This window comes from Schistocerca nitens, chromosome 4 (genome assembly GCF_023898315.1).
Source record: "Schistocerca nitens isolate TAMUIC-IGC-003100 chromosome 4, iqSchNite1.1, whole genome shotgun sequence".
Lineage (NCBI taxonomy): Eukaryota > Metazoa > Arthropoda > Insecta > Orthoptera > Acrididae > Schistocerca > Schistocerca nitens.
The window spans coordinates 504,057,296-504,077,434 of NC_064617.1; the positions used below are offsets into that span (position 1 = coordinate 504,057,296).

At 44.4% G+C, this 20,139-nt stretch overlaps 1 protein-coding gene across 1 annotated transcript in view; it reads right to left on the reverse strand.

The window, feature by feature from the left end:
- Window positions 1-17,447, reverse strand: part of LOC126252392 (synaptotagmin-5) — a gene marked incomplete at its 5' end in the record, with an annotated part of 250,182 nt that extends 232,735 nt beyond the window's left edge. Inside the window, one exon of the mRNA XM_049953283.1 lies at window positions 17,331-17,447. Coding sequence (XP_049809240.1) covers window positions 17,331-17,447 — 117 coding nt within the window. The remainder of the gene's footprint in view (window positions 1-17,330) is intronic.
- Between the last annotated feature and the right edge of the window lie 2,692 nt (window positions 17,448-20,139).

The window sequence follows — 20,139 nt, forward strand, 5'->3', positions numbered from 1 at the left end:
CAGTCCCCTAGAACTTAGAACTACTTAAACCTAAAGAACCTAAGGACATCACACACATCCATGCCCGAGGCAGGATTCGAACCTGCGACCGTAGCGATCGCGCGGTTCCAGACTGTAGCGCCTAGAACCGCTCTGCCACTCCGGCTGGCCTGGCATCTGACAATTTATATGTGTTATTTGATAATATACGAGGTGAAAAGAAAAAGAAAAAAAAACTGCCGTACTTGGCGGTTGGTATGCGATTCCTCGTCCCAGTTCAAGACGAAAATACGGTATATGTAGCAAAACTTAGCCCAGCCAGTAGGTTGAACAGAAATTCGATTTAAAAAAGAGGCTCTGGCAACGCTGTAACTGCGTGCAGGTTGGCGAAGAACAGGTGGCACGCTCTCTGCTATGTGTTGGAGCTGTCCCACCAACTCAGCATCAAATTGTATCCAATTTACATCTCCACGATGTGGTACCTTGCTCATTTCTTTCTGTTACTATACCTTCATTTAAACATTAATACATATCATGCACTTCTTACAGATGTAAATGACCACTTTGCTTCGTTCCTGACATAAACAAATCTGATTACTGTTCTCTTTTGATGTGTATTGGCTGGGTAGTTTTGGCAGCGGACGACGTGTTCCTGTTTTCCTGGCCCGGAGGAGATATGTTTTCTTTCTGCTGCGGCGACACTTCCGTCGACGCACGTCTAGGTTGGCCCACAGTCTGCCGCCTCTACCAGCAACCTCGTCTTGCCTCAAGTAAATTTCATCGTTTGATACGTGCCGTGACGGAGTGCCGTCAATTAATCCGGAACCATTGATCTATTCAATATTGTGAATTCAGCAACTGCATAACATTTGAAGCATGTTCTGCAGGACCGAAGTTCCTCGTCACTATTATCTGCTCTTTAACTACCCATTTAAATCTTGTCCCCTTACTGCATCTTAAATTTTAAAGCCTTTTACTTATGGGTATAAACTGTTGGTTTTTGCTTTTTAGCCGGCCGGTGTGGCCGAGCGGTTCTAGACGCTTCAGTCTGGAACCGCGCGACCGCTACGGCCGCATGTTCAAATCCTGCTTCGGGCATGGGTGTGTGTGATGTCCTTACGTTAGTTAGGTTTAAGTAGTTCTAAGTTCTAGGGGTTCAAAATGGTTCAAATGGCTCTGAGCACTATGCGACTCAACTTCTGAGGTCATCAGTCGCCTAGAACTTACAACTAATTAAACCTAACTAACCTAAGGACATCACACACATCCATGACCGAGGCAGGATTCGAACCTGCGCCGTAGCGGTCGCTCGGCTCCAGACTGTAGCGCCAAGAACCGCACGGCCACTCCGGCCGGCTAAGTTCTAGGGGACTGATGACCTCAGCAGTTAAGTCCCGTAGTGCTCAGAGCCATTTGAACCTTTTTTTTTTTTTTTTTTTTTTTTTGCTTTTTACCATAGTCATTAGCAAACTCTACTCATTGTAAAACTTGCCTCCTTGTTGTCTGTGGGCTGTGATAGCTGCCTGCTGTTTTTTCCAGCTTGTTTTGTATCTTGGGGAATTGTTTATTTATTTAAGGGTTATTGCCAATGTTTCTGCTGGTGTGTACCTGTTGGGAGTCACATTCGCATTGTATGCCTTCCCAGCTTTATTTGTGTTTTGGGGGATTGTGTATTTTATTGCTTAAGGGATTTTATTAAGGCTTATAGATTTTAAGGGATTGGCAATAGCCACAATCAGTGGTGTGACTTGTTATCCTTTCTGTATCTTGGGTGGTCATTGTCTGTTTGTTTAAGGTGATCCGTTCTTGGGAATTGTTAGTACATTTAGTGGCAGTCATCTGTAATTCATTTTACTGGTAAAACTCAGTTTTCTGAACTCGCTTGCATCCACACCTAATTGGTATGACTTCTTACTTGTATTTGGGGACTATATATTTCTGGCTTCAAGCCCTGTTCTTATTGGTATAAAGTGTTAAAGTTTGTTACTAGTGAATTGATCCTGTTCAAGTTTTAAAAATTATTGTGAGCTTTGTTATTCTTTTGACAAGGTGTTTAATTTGTAATCGTAATGGTTGTTGTTAACCAGTAAAGTGTATTCCTGAAGAAAAAAGCTACAAAATATGTGGGTCCACATTCCATGTGTTTTTGCTTAAACTTATCCCAATCCTTGTTTTGAGTTATCAACCGTAGCAATCGCTGAACGCCAAGTGGAACGTTTGCTAATGCATGAGGCAAAGTATTGAAAACAAACGTATGATACAGGAGCGCATTCAACTTTCCCAGCAGTAGGTAACGGTCCAAAAGCACTCCTCTCATGATTCCAGCAGAAAGGTTTATGCTGAAGCGTATCACGGGTGACATGTGGCTTCTGCTTCGAACAGTAATGGCTGTTGTGGAATTTGAAAATACCTTAATGAATGACGTTAAATACCTCAGTTCATATCAAGCTATTTATAAAATATTCTTTATCTTCCTCTGGTGCAAAAGCCTTTCACAAAACTGAAATCTTTGAATGTGGTCTTCTGGCTCCTGGTATGGAGCGGATGTGTAACGATTTGGATGCAATTCTTCAATGTGCAACATTTCATCAACCAGTCTTTGAGATATCTGGAACTGCCTTGCAATATCATGAATACTTTGCTGAAGTGGTTGGGGAACGGTTTCAAGAATTATGTCCTCTGTCTGTGGAGGACATCTAGCCCTTAGACGACCTCTGTGCATTACTTGTGGACGAAGATTACTGGTTTCCCTATGATGTTGCTCCAGGCGATGAAAACATTCTTATTGGGATGGCGCCTTTGAGGATACTGTGCAGGATACGCATGGCCAGCAGCAACAGCTTGGTTATTGGGTGTACGCAGCACCAAAAGCATATGCACACATTAACCGGTTGCGTTCTCTATCAGGGAGCTGCCCCACAGGAACTTGACAGGACCAGTTATGGTTGTACACTGCACGGTTATAAGGTACATGAGGCTGTTTAATGGATCCCACTCTCATATGATAGGCTATTATCATGTACCAAAATGAAATAATACTTGTAAACTAGGGAATCGAGTCTAATAAAAAAGGAGTCGTGCGGGGTAGCCGCGCGGTGTTAGGGCACCTTGCCAAGGTTCGCGCGGCTCCCCCTATCAGAGACTCAAGTCCTCCCTTGGCCATCGTTGTGTGAGTCATCTTTAGTGTAAGTTAGATTAAGTTAGATTAAGTAATGTGTAAGCCTAGAGACCGATGACCTCAGACGAGAATCCGAACCATACATCCATTGTGGATGTGGGTTTGGCGTCCCAGCAGTCTACTCATTGTTCTACAATGGCTGGTATGGTAGTATGGGATGATACGCATTCTTCTGTACTTTCCAACGCATTGCATGATGTGCCAGTATTGGCACTCCTCGTCTTCATACAAGTTTTTCAAAATGAACACGATCTGATTTTGTAAGATAAATTTTTGTCTTCAATCTGGATGAGGAGGACAGGATGTTTTATTCACCGTGTATGATGTGGAGTGTATTTGTGTATATCTGGGATCTTCCACCAAACCCTGGATCGATTTCAACCAAATTTGGCACAGGAACAACAGGTATAATGAGTATCAGCATGTAGGATTTAGATATTCCCAGCTCCAATACGAACGAGTGGCGATACGAACAAAACTTTGTTTTTCTCCAGACCCTACCATATAGGTGCCCAGCATGACAGGAAAGTGTGGGAACATTATCAGCTTCCCAAATCAGCCTGATTTGCACGGCAGCCTACAGGGTAGGGACAAGAAACAGTTTCCCAGGCCCTGACATCTAACTGCCATGCATGATGGGCGTCCTGGTTGAAAATGGCTCTGAGCACTATGGGACTTAACTTCTGAGGTCATCAGTCCCCTACTTAAACCTAACTAACCTTCTAAGGACATCACATACATCCATGCCCGAGGCAGGATTCGAACCTGCGACCGTAGCGGTCGCGCGGTTCCAGACTGAAACGGCTAGAACCGCTCGGCCACTGCGGCCGGCCGGAGCGCCATTGCAGACCACACCTACGTGTTCACATGTTGACCCTGCGACATCATGAGTTACGACTGCAGCGGAGACGGGAACATCGGGATTCGACCGTATAGTAATGGAACCGTGTCGGCTCTTCTGATGACGGCATGGAGCCATACATCATGTTCATCATGTTCTTCTGATGAATCATATTTTTGTCATAATAGGTCGATCGTGGCCTCCACAAACGCCGGTATCGAGGTGAATGGCGGCTCGAAACGTGCACGTTGGTGGGAGCAGTATTATGCTGTGGGAGATATTCTCCTACCCTTGCATGGGACCTGTGGTAGAAACCGAAGACACACTGCATCACTTCATGCGTGATGTCTTCCCCGACGGCGATGTCATCTTTCAGCAGTATAATTGTCCGTACTTCAGTGATTTGAGGAGCATTATATTGAAATCACGTTGATGTCTCGTGGACGAAATTCGTTTGATGCAAATCCTATGGAACCTATATGGGTCGCTGTCGGGCGCCATCGCCGCGTACGTAAATCAGCGGCTTGTTATTTACGCGAATTACATGACCTGCGAATAGACATCTAATGCCACATACCTCCGCAGACCTACCAACAAACTGTCGAATTCTTGATACCCAGAATCAGTGTTTATTTCGTTCCAAAGGTCGACAAACAAGCTATTAAGCAAATGTCTTGACTCATCGGTGTGCATCTGTCGTGATGCTGTAAACAGAGTCGAAAATCGCCTGAAAAGACAATGCGATACCACGACCTTCTAGCATGCTGGAGTAACTGTGGGTCAGCAACTTCTGTTGTACTCAACGAAAAACCAGTCCAAAGCTGCAAATTTTATTTTTTTATTCACTCGATGACTGGTTTCGGACCGAGACCCATTTTGAAATCATCGTAATGTAGTAAAAAATGATATTTCCGAAGATGTGAAAACCGTGTCAGAAATGTGCAACGAACAGTTACAACGCATAATAACAGTTAGCTGTAAGCGCTGTAACTGTTTGTTGCACATTTTATACACGGTTTTCACATCTGCGGAAATACCATTTTTGCCTATGTTACGATGATCTGAAAATGGGTCTGGGCCGAAACTAGTCATCGAGTGAATAAAAAAGTGAAATTTGCAACTTTGAACTGGTTTTTTGTTGTATTGAATGCGATATCACTCCCAGCCCTGTGAGAGGGAGGCGTGGCGCTTGTCCCCTCACTCCGGTCTTCCCTTCCCTACAGCCAGAACTCTTCGTTTGGTTTAAGTTCGCGGCCGACTGCCAGAACGAGAAATAATAGAGCATGCACAAATTATTCGAATCTGGAGTTTGCGAAGCAAATTTAATCAAATTACCAACATTTAAAACTAAAAGCATTGTACTCACCAAAAGCAGCAAATTCTTGACTTTGGGGCGACAGCTTCAAAATAATTAGTAGGAACGATATTGCAAATCGATTCGTTGCTCCTTCTTGTTCGCAAATGAATCTGTCATCTCAGAGTAAATGTTCAATTTCAAACACGAATGACTTTTCACACGATAGCATGCATAAGGCACTCAGTCATTCTTCTTTCATTATGCTTCGTAGGAACTTTTTGATTCTCTTGAGCTCTGAAAAGCACCGCTCAGCTTCTGATGTCGAGATAGGCGTCGTGATTAACAGTTTCAAAACTTTAACAGTCTCGTCAAATGTGTCACGAAATTCATCCCCCAGAATCAGCGAAATAAACGGAACTGCTCCAGAAACTGCTCTCAACTTAAGCCTAGCATAGAAGACTTGAAGCTCGCCCTTCAACTTTCTTTTTTCTAGAAATGTATATGTGTCTTTAATTTCAAGGTATTTGTCCGAAAAATCTGTGATGTATATCTCAAACTGATTTACATCAAATACGTTGGCTGCAATTAGGTGTCCAGTGAACTGAAAACGTAATATTATTTCAGAAAGGACTGCATCGCAGACTTCCAAACCATCCCCTTTTTTTATGCACATCAAGAATCCGTGGCTTCTTGGCAGGCATCGTTTTATTATTTTCGAAACTGATCTCATTAAGGCTGGAGTCAATGTCATCTCTGATGTTTTGCATTACCGCTTCAAAGTTCTGGTTGTATTGCGTTGCTGTGGTCGGTTCGGTTACCTTCTTCGAAGCTGATTAAAAAGTACGTCTGCATGAGGAATTATCTTATAGAAAAATGATGGCCAGAAAATGAATTCGTTATTTTGCTGTCTTTGTTTGTATGAACCATCTTTTTCAATAGTAGAAGATAGTTTTATGTTCTCACTTGTTTCAGTAACTCATATAACAGTAATAAGATTTTTCCTTGTTTTCGGAAACTCTTTTACTACTCGCGAATGGTAATTCCATCTCGTCACACCCACGGGGCAAGCTTTTTTGAATAATGCTATGCAACACTTTTGATCTCTCCGGCGAGTTAAAAAAGAAAGAAGAATTACCTGAAAGGTGCGCAAAAAAGATGTGGGCTTTGTTGTTAACAGAGGCTGCCGTAGACATAAAGTTGAAGTGATGCAGAACAATGGATTTAGTTTGAATCTGGATATTTGTCTTTAATTAATTTCTAAACCCCGTTAGACTTGATACTCATAACGTTTGCACCATCGTAACTCTGAGCTATTAGATTTTCTCAATCATCGCCAATTAATGGTTCATAATTCAGCTATAGTATGAGCATTTTGACTTTCTGCATTAACAAAGTTCCAAAATCTTTCAACAGGTTTTCCGTCAACAACATAACGCAAACAATAACCAACTGAAATTCGCACGACACATCTGTGCTTTCATCCGCGATTACTGCAACATAATCGGCACGTTTTATTTCTTTACGAACTTCATCATGGTACACTTCTAACGCGCATTGCAGTAGTTCGTTCCAAACTGTCTTAGAAATGCCATTGAACACTGATTCTTGAATGAGATGAACTTTAAGATCTTTATCCAGTTCCGCACTGAACTGAATTAGCTCGCGGAAAACCCCCTTATTTTGAGAGGCATCAGATTCATCGTGCCCCCTGAGAGCAAGTTCCAAAACACTACAGCATGGAATACAGTTTACAATTAAATTCAGTATATATCTGTTCTTTTGTATACGTTTGTCGTGGCTGTCAATTGATTGTCTCTATTGCGAACCAAATTTCTGCTGAATGTTAGTTTTGCCTAGAAATGAAAGACTAAGCACATTATTCATGTGTCGCTTTGACATTTCCTGTACTTTCATTTTAGACCATATATGCTCAATATCGGCTATTCCGGTCTTACACCTATGAACATCTCCCCCAATTATACAAAAGCAAAACAAAAAACAGCATTGCTTTCTTCACAACGACAAATTCATTTCTTATTTTGTTAAATTTTTGGATTGAACTTACAGCATCGATTTTTTGTTTGCTGCTACAGATTCAGATTAGGGAGTGGCCTACCTGGTGTTTTTTATCTGGAAGTCCTGCCGCTAAATGGCGTTTTTAATAACTCATTTACTTTGTTAATGTTTGCTATTTTCACAGTCAACTGAATTTTCCCTTACAGATGGCCGGCTGGAGTGGCCGAGCGGTTCTAGGTGCTACAGTCTGGAGCCGCGCGACCGCTACGGTCGCATGTTCGAATCCTGCCTCGGGCATGGATGTGTGTGATGTCCTTAGGTTAGTTAGGTTTAAGTAGTTCTACGTCTAGGGGACTGATGACCTCAGAAGTTAAGTCCCGTAGTACTCAGAGCCATTTGAACCATTTTTGAACCTTACAGATGACACTGTGCAGACAGCTATATATGGTTAATTACCTGACCTCGCAATAACTTCAACGTGTTTGTACACAACACTATTACACGAACGCAACGAGTATAAACAGAAATACTACATCTTTGTTTGAAAAACAGATGCTCAACATGTGGTGAGTACGTTAGTCGTTTTTGTTCTGTAACAGTAGCCTGTTGTTGTGACATATACCAATATTGAAATAATGCCTCTTAGTTTCAAAATCTAAGGGCATAACTATGTTTGAATTACACATAGCTATTTACACTACTGGCCATTACAATTGCTACACCAAGAAGAAATGCTGATGATAAACGGGTATTCATTGGACAAATATGCTATACTAGAACTGACATGTGATTACATTTTCACGCAATTTGGGTGCATAGATCCTGAGAAATCAGTACCCAGAACAACCACTTCTGGCCGTAATAATGGCCTTGATACGTCTGGGCATTGAGTCAAACAGAGTTTGGATGGCGTGTACAGGTACAGCTGCCCATGCAGCTTCAACACGATACCACAGTTCATCAAGAGTAGTGACTGGCGTATTGTGACGAGCCAGTTGCTTGGCCACCATTGACCAGACTTTTTCAGTTGCTAAGAGATCTGGAGAATGTGCTGGCCAGGGCAGCAGTCGAACATTTTCTGTATCCAGAAAGGCCCGTACGGGACCTGCAACATGCGGTCGTGCATTGTCCTGCTGAAATGTAGGGTTTCGCAGGGATCGTAGGTTAGAGCCACGGGTCGTAACACATCTGAAATGTAACGTCCACTATTCAAAGTGCCGTCAATGCGAACATGAGGTGACCGAGACGTCTAACCAATGGCACCCCATACCATCACGCCGGGTGATACGCCAGTTGGCGATGACGAATACACGCTTTCAATGTGCGTCCACCGCGATGTCGCCAAACACGGATGCGACCATCATGATGCTGTAAACAGAACCTGGATTCATCCGAAAAAATGACGTTTTGCCATTCGTGCACCCAGGTTCGTCGTTGAGTACACTATCGCAAGGCGCTCCTGTCTGTGATGCAGCGTCAAGGGTAACCACAGCCATGGTCTCCGAGCTGATAGTCCATGCTGCTGCAAACGTCGTCGAGCTGTTCGTGCAGATTGTTGTTGTGTTGCAAACATCCCCATCTGTTGACTCAGGGATCGAGACGTGGCTGCACGATCCGTTACAGTCATGCGGATAAGATGCCTGTCATCTCGACTGCTAGTGATACGAGGCCGTTGGGATCCAGCACGGCGTTCTGTATTACCCTCCTGAACCCACCGATTCCATATTCTGCTAATAGTCATTCGATCTCTACCAACGCGAGCAGCAATGTCGCGATACTATAAACCGCAATCGCGATAGGCTACAATCCGACGTTTATCAGAGTCGGAAACGTGATGGTACCCATTTCTCCTCCTTACACGAGGCATCACAATAACGTTTCACCAGGCAACGCCGGTCAACTGCTGTTTGTGTATGAGAAATCGTTTGGAAACTTTCCTCATGTCAGCAAGTTGTAGGTGTCGCCACCGGCGCCAAGCGCGTGTTAATGCTCTGAAGAGCTAATCATTTGCATATCACAGTATCTTCTTCCCGTCGGTTAAATTTCCCGTCTGTAGCACGTCATCTTCGTGGTGTAGCAATTTTAATAGCCAGTAGTGTATAAAGATATTTAAATGTATTATTTCTGTATTCGATTTAATTAAGCTTTAATTAGCGTTGAAGAATGTATTAGCATTAAATTGCACCAATATTGTGCAGGCCGGGGTGGCCAAGCGGTTAAAGGCGCTACAGTCTGGAAACGCGCAGCCGCTACGGTCGCAGGTTCGAATCCTGCCTCGGGCATGGATGTGTGTGATGTCCTTAGGTTAGTTAGGTTTAAGTAGTTCTAAGTTCTAGGGGACTGATGACCTTAGAAGTTAAGTCCCATAGTGCTCAGAACCATTTGAACCATTTTTGAACAAGTATTGTAAAACTGGATTACAAGAATTCTGCACCCCGATGTATTCTAACATGATCGCTAGATGGCAGATCGTGCTTCTATAGGTCCTACACTTTGCTGCTCTCCGGCAGAAGGAACGTAAAGCTCTTAGTCAGACTGGCTGTGGCTCTACTTCCGCCACTAAGAAGGGTGTAGAAACCAACGGCCGAGCTTTTCACTCAGCGCGAATGAGGACAGACGGTGCCAATCTGCAGTTGGCTTGAAGCTTCAGAAAACCACCGCGAGAGCGTGCGCGGTGAAACGCGCCTCTTCATATGAGAAAATATACTCCGAAGCAATGTTTTATGCGCAGTTCGCATAGATTTCTCTTTCTTTCTTTTTTATACAAGTGGTGCCGCGGCACAGTGGCACTACTTCAGAAGCCGCCCCTGCGTAACACAACTTTCTCACACGCTATCTGCTACTGCGGCACTGCTTTCGTTCGGTTATTATTGTGGGTTCTTTAGTTGCTCTGGGAGAAGTCTGATCAAACTAGAACACATAAAATATTTGTTCCCTTTGTTACATAAATGAATAAAATATTTATGTGACTATGACACAGCTTTTTGCCACAGGATTGCTCGGTAATTTAGAACTGTCATTGAGTGTGAAACCATCACTTCATGCACTTATTAACAAACTACTCTCTCGAGGTACAAAAGTACAAGTTCGTCAGGGACTTAACAACTCGTTGGTCCTACACTGTGATGCTGACTCCTTCAGATGAGGCCACGAACTGGGCGGAGCTCTTGCTTTCTGGACACTATGTCGACCTTAGTGTGAGGGCGCTGCTATGCTGAGAGGGAGGTGTGGTCTTTAGGAGTGGCTTCCAGTTGTTGTCGCAGATTGCAGCGAGGCCTCGCTGATGTCTGTGGTAACTATTTTGGTGTGGCACTGCGATCTCTGGACGATGCAACGCAAAGAACATTAATTTAGAAGTGATTTCTACAAGAGAAACCTGCTGTGTAGTATATCCTTATATAAAGACTACAGATGGCACTAGGGTGCGCACAAACTTATTTCACTCATACCTGAACAGGGAACGTAGCATGCGAGGTGACAACAGTAGTGATAGTGGCGAACGGCCCCGAGCCGTAAGATAGTTTCACGTTGACAGCTTAAACTGTTGCAGAGTATCAAGAAAGAATATTTGCATAAAGAAAGAACCAATGGAAGAAAACAAGTCCGACCATGTGCTGCTAGAAAGACATCTCATAAGGGAAAAAAAGTAAAAAGTATTGCTTAGGGGACAACGTCGTTTACTACGATAATGACAATCTAAAATACACATGTGTCACCTGGATATGATATGTCAGCCCCTTGATAACCTGTTCGGCAGTTTCACCTAAAAATAAAATTTTCTTTTCCTTTCTCAGCTTCTTTCGTGAAGAAAGCGAAGCCTTCAGGTGTACTCGTAGTTCTGTCCACTGCCGCGTTGCTTCTTCTTTATTCTGTTTATTGTCAGATTGGGATAGCTAGTCGTTCCTGAAACCATGTAAAGCTCATTTTTAATCAGATTTTTAGTTCGTCTGACATAAATGTAATTGAATTACATATTGACACGAGTGCCCAATTATCACTAACTGTCATGTTCTGACAGTCACATATCTTCGAGTGACACTCAACAATTTTTTTCTCATTTATTGGCTATTTTTGAGCAGACAGCAGGATCAGTTAACTTGGGAAGAAGGCTTCAAATTATCTTGTTAAGAAACGATTGGGCCAAGGTGTTCGTACAGTGGCGACCATACGATATCAGTTACAGAAGCTCTGGAGAAGGCAAGTGGGTCCTCAGGGCACTGCAGTTTGTAGAGGCAGTTGTGGTAAGTTCTTGCTCCACGCTCTGGAGGCAAATGCTGTTTTTTACTTTGAAGGTAGCTGCTGCTAAGTCACGCTGCTGGGCCACCATGAGAAAATTCGTTGCCTTTCCCTCCTGGTCTTGAAGTCCAATCAAATGAGTTCTTCCGGCTGCCGTACTTGTTCACGGAAGACTCGACCAATGAGTGTAACACGGCTAGCAGCCGATCTCATATTCTCACATGTTACGATGTGCTCTATAAGCCAAGAATGGGAAATTTCTGCAGGGTTCCACTGTATGTACGCAAATAAACTGAATTTCTCCCGGCCACTTTGAAAATGGCTGAGTGTCATCCCTTCAACGTGAAGTTTTTCTAAAAGTCAGGAGCTAGAATTAGGGAAGGATGATTTTGGACACTTGCTTTCCTGCCATGGAGAGAGAGAGAGTTTATTGGTAAATGTCGCATTTCGCATTAGCGATATCCACTTTCTGAGCAGCTCATTCTTTATAGTATTCCCTACGCAATTTTGTGTTGGCTGATTAATTCTATTGTTGTGTAGGTCTCGGACTCATTTACTTCGCACCTGCGCTAGGTTTTTCGGTTTAGGATCCATGGCATGTACAGCCCGATCGATGTGGTCCCACAAATTCTAGATTTGGTTTAAATCCGGGGAGTCTGGTGGTCAGAGGAGTACGGTAGACTCATCCTGCTCCTCTTAAAACCACGCACGTGCACTGCTAATTGTGGGACACGTTGCACTGTCCTGCTAGTGGATGCCGTCATACTGAGGAAAACCAAACTGCATTTAGGGGTAGATATGGTCCCAAAGGGTAGGCGCAGAATGACTAGATCACCCGAGGAATGCCACGAAAACATTCTCCAGACCATAAGGCTTCCTCCTCCGTCCTGAACCCTTGCAATGATTGTTGCAGTATGTTTGAATTCAGACGTTTCATGTCGTATACGCCAACGACCATTAGTCTGATTCATCTGAAAAGGTCACCTGTCGTCACTTAAGTGATGTCTAACTGTAGTATGGACATGCTATTCCAGCCTCCGCCGTCGAAGAACAGCAGTCAGCATGGATGAGTGAACGAGACGCCTGTTACGGAGGCCCGTACGCGGCAACGTTCGCTTGATCGGTCGTAGAGGAGACGCTGTTGGTAGCTCCTTGGTTCACCTGAACAGTAAGTTGCTCAGTATTTGCACGTCTATTCGCCCGTACACATATCAGCAGCCGTCGTTCAGCCCTGTCATCTGCGGCTCGTGTTGCGCCACAGTTACCTCGGCGCCACTTTCGGACAGCGCACTTGTGGACAGCGCACTTTACAAACTAAGCCGTTTCTTACAGACTAAGCCATTTCGTAAATGCTTCCGCCCTTGTCCCGAAAACCAATGATCATGCCCTTTTGGAACGTCAGATAAATCTGTTTCCTCATTACTACATCGACTGCACTGTCTTCCGCATCCCACGACACGCTTTATAAACCCTCCACTGCTAGTGGTGTCATCTTCAGTATGTACGTGGTTACTGGACGTTGACTTCTAACAGGCTGTGGTCACATTAATGTGACTGATGTGACTGGACTGTGTAGAGAGCTTTAAGTTTCAATGTTTTATGTGACACTTTGCTCGTAGTGTTGGAGTAGTTTATCAGTCAATATTACGATATTTTATGTTCATTTCATTGGAAACTTATTCTGTCATTTTAATGTGGTGCGTGACGGCATCGTAGTGTAAATAAATAAGTTGTTTAACTCTGACTTGATATATATATATATATATATATATATATATATATATATATATATATATATATATATATATACTCCTGGAAATTGAAATAAGAACACCGTGAATTCATTGTCCCAGAAAGGGGAAACTTTATTGACACATTCCTGGGGTCAGATACATCACATGATCACACTGACAGAACCACAGGCACATAGACACAGGCAACAGAGCATGCACAATGTCGGCACTAGTACAGTGTATATCCACCTTTCGCAGCAATGCAGGCTGCTATTCTCCCATGGAGACGATCGTAGAGATGCTGGATGTAGTCCTGTGGAATGGCTTGCCATGCCATTTCCACCTGGCGCCTCAGTTGGACCAGCGTTCGTGCTGGACGTGCAGACCGCGTGAGATGACGCTTCATCCAGTCCCAAACATGCTCAATGGGGGACAGATCCGGAGATCTTGCTGGCCAGGGTAGTTGACTTACACCTTCTACAGCACGTTGGGTGGCACGGGATACATGCGGACGTGCATTGTCCTGTTGGAACAGCAAGTTCCCTTGCCGGTCTAGGAATGGTGGAACGATGGGTTCGATGACGGTTTGGATGTACCGTGCACTATTCAGTGTCCCCTCGACGATCACCAGTGGTGTACGGCCAGTGTAGGAGATCGCTCCCCACACCATGATGCCGGGTGTTGGCCCTGTGTGCCTCGGTCGTATGCAGTCCTGATTGTGGCGCTCACCTGCACGGCGCCAAACACGCATACGACCATCATTGGCACCAAGGCAGAAGCGACTCTCATCGCTGAAGACGACACGTCTCCATTCGTCCCTCCATTCACGCCTGTCGCGACACCACTGGAGGCGGGCTGCACGATGTTGGGGCGTGAGCGGAAGACGGCCTAACGGTGTGCGGGACCGTAGCCCAGCTTCATGGAGACGGTTGCGAATGGTCCTCGCCGATACCCCAGGAGCAACAGTGTCCCTAATTTGCTGGGAAGTGGCGGTGCGGTCCCCTACGGCACTGCGTAGGATCCTACGGTCTTGGCGTGCATCCGTGCGTCGCTGCGGTCCGGTCCCAGGTCGACGGGCACGTGCACCTTCCGCCGACCACTGGCGACAACATCGATGTACTGTGGAGACCTCACGCCCCACGTGTTGAGCAATTCGGCGGTACGTCCACCCGGCCTCCCGCATGCCCACTATACGCCCTCGCTCAAAGTCCGTCAACTGCACATACGGTTCACGTCCACGCTGTCGCGGCATGCTACCAGTGTTAAAGACTGCGATGGAGCTCCGTATGCCACGGCAAACTGGCTGACACTGACGGCGGCGGTGCACAAATGCTGCGCAGCTAGCGCCATTCGACGGCCAACACCGCGGTTCCTGGTGTGTCCGCTGTGCCGTGCGTGTGATCATTGCTTGTACATCCCTCTCGTAGTGTCCGGAGCAAGTATGGTGGGTCTGACATACCGGTGTCAATGTGTTCTTTTTTCCACTTCCAGGAGTATATATATATATATATATATATATATATATATATATATATATATATATCGGGAGGTGTGCCAGAGATAAGTCCCTGCAGTCGCACTACGCACTATCCTCTGTGTCCGGTGGCTAGCCGGCACGGTAGCTCAGCGTGTTCCGTCAGAGAGCTGGTTGGCCTCTGTAATAACAAAACTGAGCGGAAGGATCAACAAAGGAACTTGAACGGATGTCATGTGACGTCCGCAACGATCAACAACTAACAAAAATGCCTCCCCCCCCCCAAAAAAAAAATATGTATAGAGGGTCTGCCATGTAAGCAGGAGATCTTGGAGTCGAGTCCCGGTCGGGGCACACATTTTTAACTGTCCCCGTCGACTTATATCAGCGCCTGTATGCAGCTAGGGGTATTCATTTCATTGTAATTTCATTAAATCTCATAGCCGAACTATTATTCCACAGCTGATCCTGGTTGGTTGATTCTATAAGAAGAGATGGAACCCCTGCATTTCTAATTTGTTTGTCTCACTATGATGGTGTTTGATTGCAAACCAGATGTCGATAATTTTGTTTGAATATTAAATATGAGAATATTTTGATCTGTGGGTATGACTTATGCGGCTGATCCCGGCGGAGGTTCGAGTCCTCCCTCGGGTATGGGTGTGTGTGTGTTTGTCCTTTGGATAATTTAAGTTAAGTAGTGTGTAAGCTCAGGGACTGACGACGTTAGCAGTTAAGTCCAATTAGATTTCACACACATTTGAACATTTTTTTGGCATGACTTACAATTTCCGAGCATTGCACTAAGTTCATCACAGTCCTGTTAGAGAGACCAAGAGGGCTAGGAGGCAGGTTCTCTTCAACCTTTACCTGTAGCTACACTGCGTAGACTGTAGTGCCATGATACGTGTAAAGAGATAGCAGTGAGAATGCTAGGAATGCACAGATCAGCGGGCGACTGTGAACTGCGTTGGTCGATCCTTCGCGTTTCTGCGCCGGGTCCACGTTATTTTGTACGGGTTCTGCTCCTGTCTACGTTGTACAGTTGAGATGAGATGCCAATTTGACGTTTGTTGTAATGCCATCTCCACATTGTTGCAATTTTAATGGCCAGGAGCGTACACATGGAGTACACTTCGGACGAAATGTACACTACTGGCCATTAAAATTGCTACACCAAGAAGAAATGCTGATGATAAACGGGTATTCATTGGACAAATATATTATACTAGAACTGACATGTGATTATATTTTCACGCAATTTGGGTGCATAGATCCTGAGAAATCAGTACCCAGAACAACTACCTCTGGCTGTAAAAACGGCCTTGATACGCCTGGCCATTGAGTGAAACAGAGCTTGGATGGCGTGTACAGGTGCAGCTGCCCATTCAGCTTCAACAAGATACCACAGTTCATCAAGAGTAGTGACTGGCGTATTGTGACGAGCCAGTTGCTTGGCCACCATTGACCAGACTTTTTCAGTTACTGAGAGATCTGGAGAATGTGCTGGCCAGGGCAGCAGTCGAACATTTTCTGTATCCAGAAAGGCCCGTACGGGACCTGCAACATGCGGTCGTGCATTATCCTGATGAAATGTAGGGTTTCACAGGGATCGTAGGTTAGAGCCACGGGTTGTATCACATCTGAAATGTAACGTCCACTATTCAAAGTGCCGTCAATGCGAACATGAGGTGACCGAGACGTCTAACCAATGGCACCCCGTACCATCACACCGGGTGATACGCCAGTTGGCGATGACGAATACACGCTTCTAATGTGCGTTCACCGCGATGTCGCCAAACACGGATGCGACCATCATGATGCTGTAAGCAGAACCTGGATTCATCCGAAAAAATGAAGTTTTGCCATTCGTGCACCCAGGTTCGTCCTTGAGTACACCATCGCAGGCGCTCCTGTCTGTGATGCAGCGTCGGGGGTAACCGCAGTCATGTTCTCCGAGCTGATAGTCGATGCTGCTGCAAACGTCGTCGAACTGTTCGTGCAGATGGTTGTTGTCTTGCAAACGTCCTCATCTGTTGACTCAGGGATTGAGACGTGGATGCACGATTCGTTAGAGCCATGCGGATAAGATGCCTGTCATATCGACTGCCAGTGATACGAGGACGTTGGGATCCAGCACGGCGTTCCGTAATACCCTCCTGAACCCACAGATTCCATATTCTGGTAACAGTAATCGGATCTCGACCAACGCGAACAGCAATGTCGCGATACGATAAACCGCAATCGCGATAGGTTACAATCCGACCTTTATCAAAGTCGGAAACGTGATGATACGCGTTTCTCCTCCTTATACGAGGCATCACAACAACGTTTCACTAAACAACGCCAGTCAACTACTGTTTGTGTATGAGAAATCGGTTGGAAACTTTCCTCATGTCAGCACGTTGTAGGTGTCGCCACCGGCACCAACCTTGTGTGAATGCTCTGAAAAGCTAATCATTTGCATATCACAGCATCTTCTTCCCGTTGGTTATATTTAGCGTCTGTAGCACGTCATCTTCGTGGTGTAGCAATTTTAATGGCCAGTAGTGTAAGTGGCCGGAGCGTGAGCGTACCTGTCTGGAGAGGCTGGAGTCGAGGCTGCCCTGCGAGGACACGGATGGCGTCCTGGCCAGCCTGGCGCCGCCGCTGGGGTAGGAGCGCGACTGGTGCGGCAGCAGCCCGCCCGCCGCGGACGACTCGCCGGCGCCCGACGGCGGCGGCTGGGGCTGCGGCTGAGGCGGCGGCTGCACCGCATGCTGCTGCTGGCTCACGTTGAAGTCCTGCAACACCGCGCCACACCACTCACTCGCATCCCAATTTATTTATTTATTTTGCGTTAGATATGCCAGATGCCATACAGTACTATACACATTCAGCATGGGAAACTTAATTTACACGCAAATGTAACAAGATCTTCTTCATTATAAATGTAGCTATACATATTACAGTTTCATAAACTTATAGTGCATACATGTCGCAATCTGTCAAAATTAACAATTAAACACAAACACTTAAATTACAAAGTCAAGAAATGGCACAGTCTGTGAGTCTATGCTGATCCTCTAGTGAACCGTCCCGAAAACCATAACTTTCATTCGATTATGTGCTGCATCTTCTGCATTTCGCCGCAGTCACAGTCAGTATCGTCCACGTAGCCCCACTGCACAGTCCAACACCATTTCTCATTCTGTTTAGTGCCACCCGGCTTCTTTGAGGGATGTTGAGGCCAGGAATACGATCAGCCGGGTTCTTAAAGAGGTGTCCATTGTTAACATTTGCTTGTTGCCATAGGTGTTTCGCCGGCCTGGGTGTCCGAGCGGTTCTAGGCGCTACAGTCTGGAACCGCGGGACCGCTACGGTCACAGGTTCGAATCCTGCCTCGGGCATAGATGTGTGTGATGTCCTTAGGTTAGTTAGGTTTAAGTAGTTCTAAGTTCTAGGGGACTGATGATCTCAGAAGTTAAGTCCCATAGTGCTCAGAGCCATTTGAACCATTGGAACCATAGGTGTTTCGATTCTACTATGGTGTCCCGATTGTTCGAGGAGTGGTTCCAGAAGGGATTTCTTGACTTTAATCGTGTCGGACCATGCATATCAGCGTGCATTAGGAGTGCGTCTGTGCATGATGTAGACTCTTCTTGTATGACGGTCTTCAGCACCGAAACTGACTGAAAACTACTGCTACGCTTCTTCACTTCATCGTCTTCTTCGTCTCTCGTCTCGTCTCCGTCTCCGTCTCCTTCTCCGTCTGTCTGGCCCACTGCGTCTCGCGTATTTATTCACTTCAGTTTACTGGAGGTGAACGACTTCACGGTCATTGTCTCTTCTGTTCTGCTGTTTTGCCCGCTGTTTGCCAGTATGTAACTCACTAAACCAAGTTTTTCATTTATATTCTAATTTCTACTTCACTTTTATTTCAATAATTTATTTACTTAAGTACCACTCAACAGCACATACACACTGAATGTAAGTACAAAGGTTATGAGTATATCTTTCACACTTTGCCACACCAGGATCTTTGGCATGAGACGCTTAATGTTACAGGATAAATATTTACAAGTATTGGTAAGAGATATAAGTAAATTTTGCTAGCCGCCGATGTGTCCTTACATTGGCAGTATCTTTATAATACGGATTAAAGAGTTACACAAAATATAAAAATATGGAGTGCAACATTTAATACGAAATTAAAGAGTGAATGAGTTACTACCATGGTTGACAGAGATTTTTTTCATGTGATCATTATAATATAAATAATGAAGAGCAAAACAGTTATCAGTAGACAGAGTTGTTATATGAATAGTTGCTACATGAATAAAAGAATAATTCATGCAGGATGATGAATGTACCTCATTATTGTCTTTTCTGTTTTGGTGACAGAACGTCTTAGAAATTCCGAACGATAAAGTTCCGTTTTGATTCATTTCGTTCGTTAAAGATCTTTTAAGGTAATTTTTGTTTTGGAATGTAAATCTGTAATTGCTCAAGGAGATCCATCTATGACCCTTTGTCAGAAACAGGTAACACAGAAAGGTTGTCATTTATTTCACCAGCAGAGTGTTCATGACGAGCAAAGCTGGACGGGTTTACGGTTTTTAGTCAGAGTTCATCCATATGTTCTTTGTAGTGGGTTGCAAAATTTGTCCCTGTTTCTCGTGGAGTGAATCAAGACTAAGAGCATGTGAGTTTGTATATGCCAGACTCTCTATGCCGATCCTCATTGGATTTGATATTGTGAATAGTTTTATTTTATAATTTATTATTTGCATGGAAGTACATTTTTATATTAGATCGTCCGAAAACATCACTAAGCTTGTACAACACGTTCTCTTGGAATGGAAGGCTGTAAAGTTTTGATATTTTTGTTTTAACCTGCAATGATAGTTTGACTGCTTTAGTGTATTTTGGATTTGTTCAACAAGCGCGTTTGTGAGGGAGGTATTATACCCATTATTTTGGACTATAGATTTAAGGATGTTCATTTAACTACATGTATCTGCTTCGGTGATGAGGATGACGAGCATACCACTCACAGATGATCTGAAGAAAGCAATTTTATGCTGGTTAAGGTGGCATAGGAGTTGTTAATGGCAACATCAGTGGTAGTGGATTTCCTATATACTCATATTCTTGTTATTGTGACTGAAAACGGCTATATCAAGAAAATTAATTCCGTCAGTTGTCTATTGTTTGACTATCAATCTGGTATTTAGATACATTTTATTCATTTCATTTGCTAGGTTATTTAGTTCTTCCTATGGATGACTGAAAAGTAATATTGTGTCACGCATATATTTGTTATAATTTTATCTGTAATTTGTGGACGAGTTAAGAAGAATTCTTGTTCCTGGTCATGTATAAATATGTTAGTAAGCAGACCTG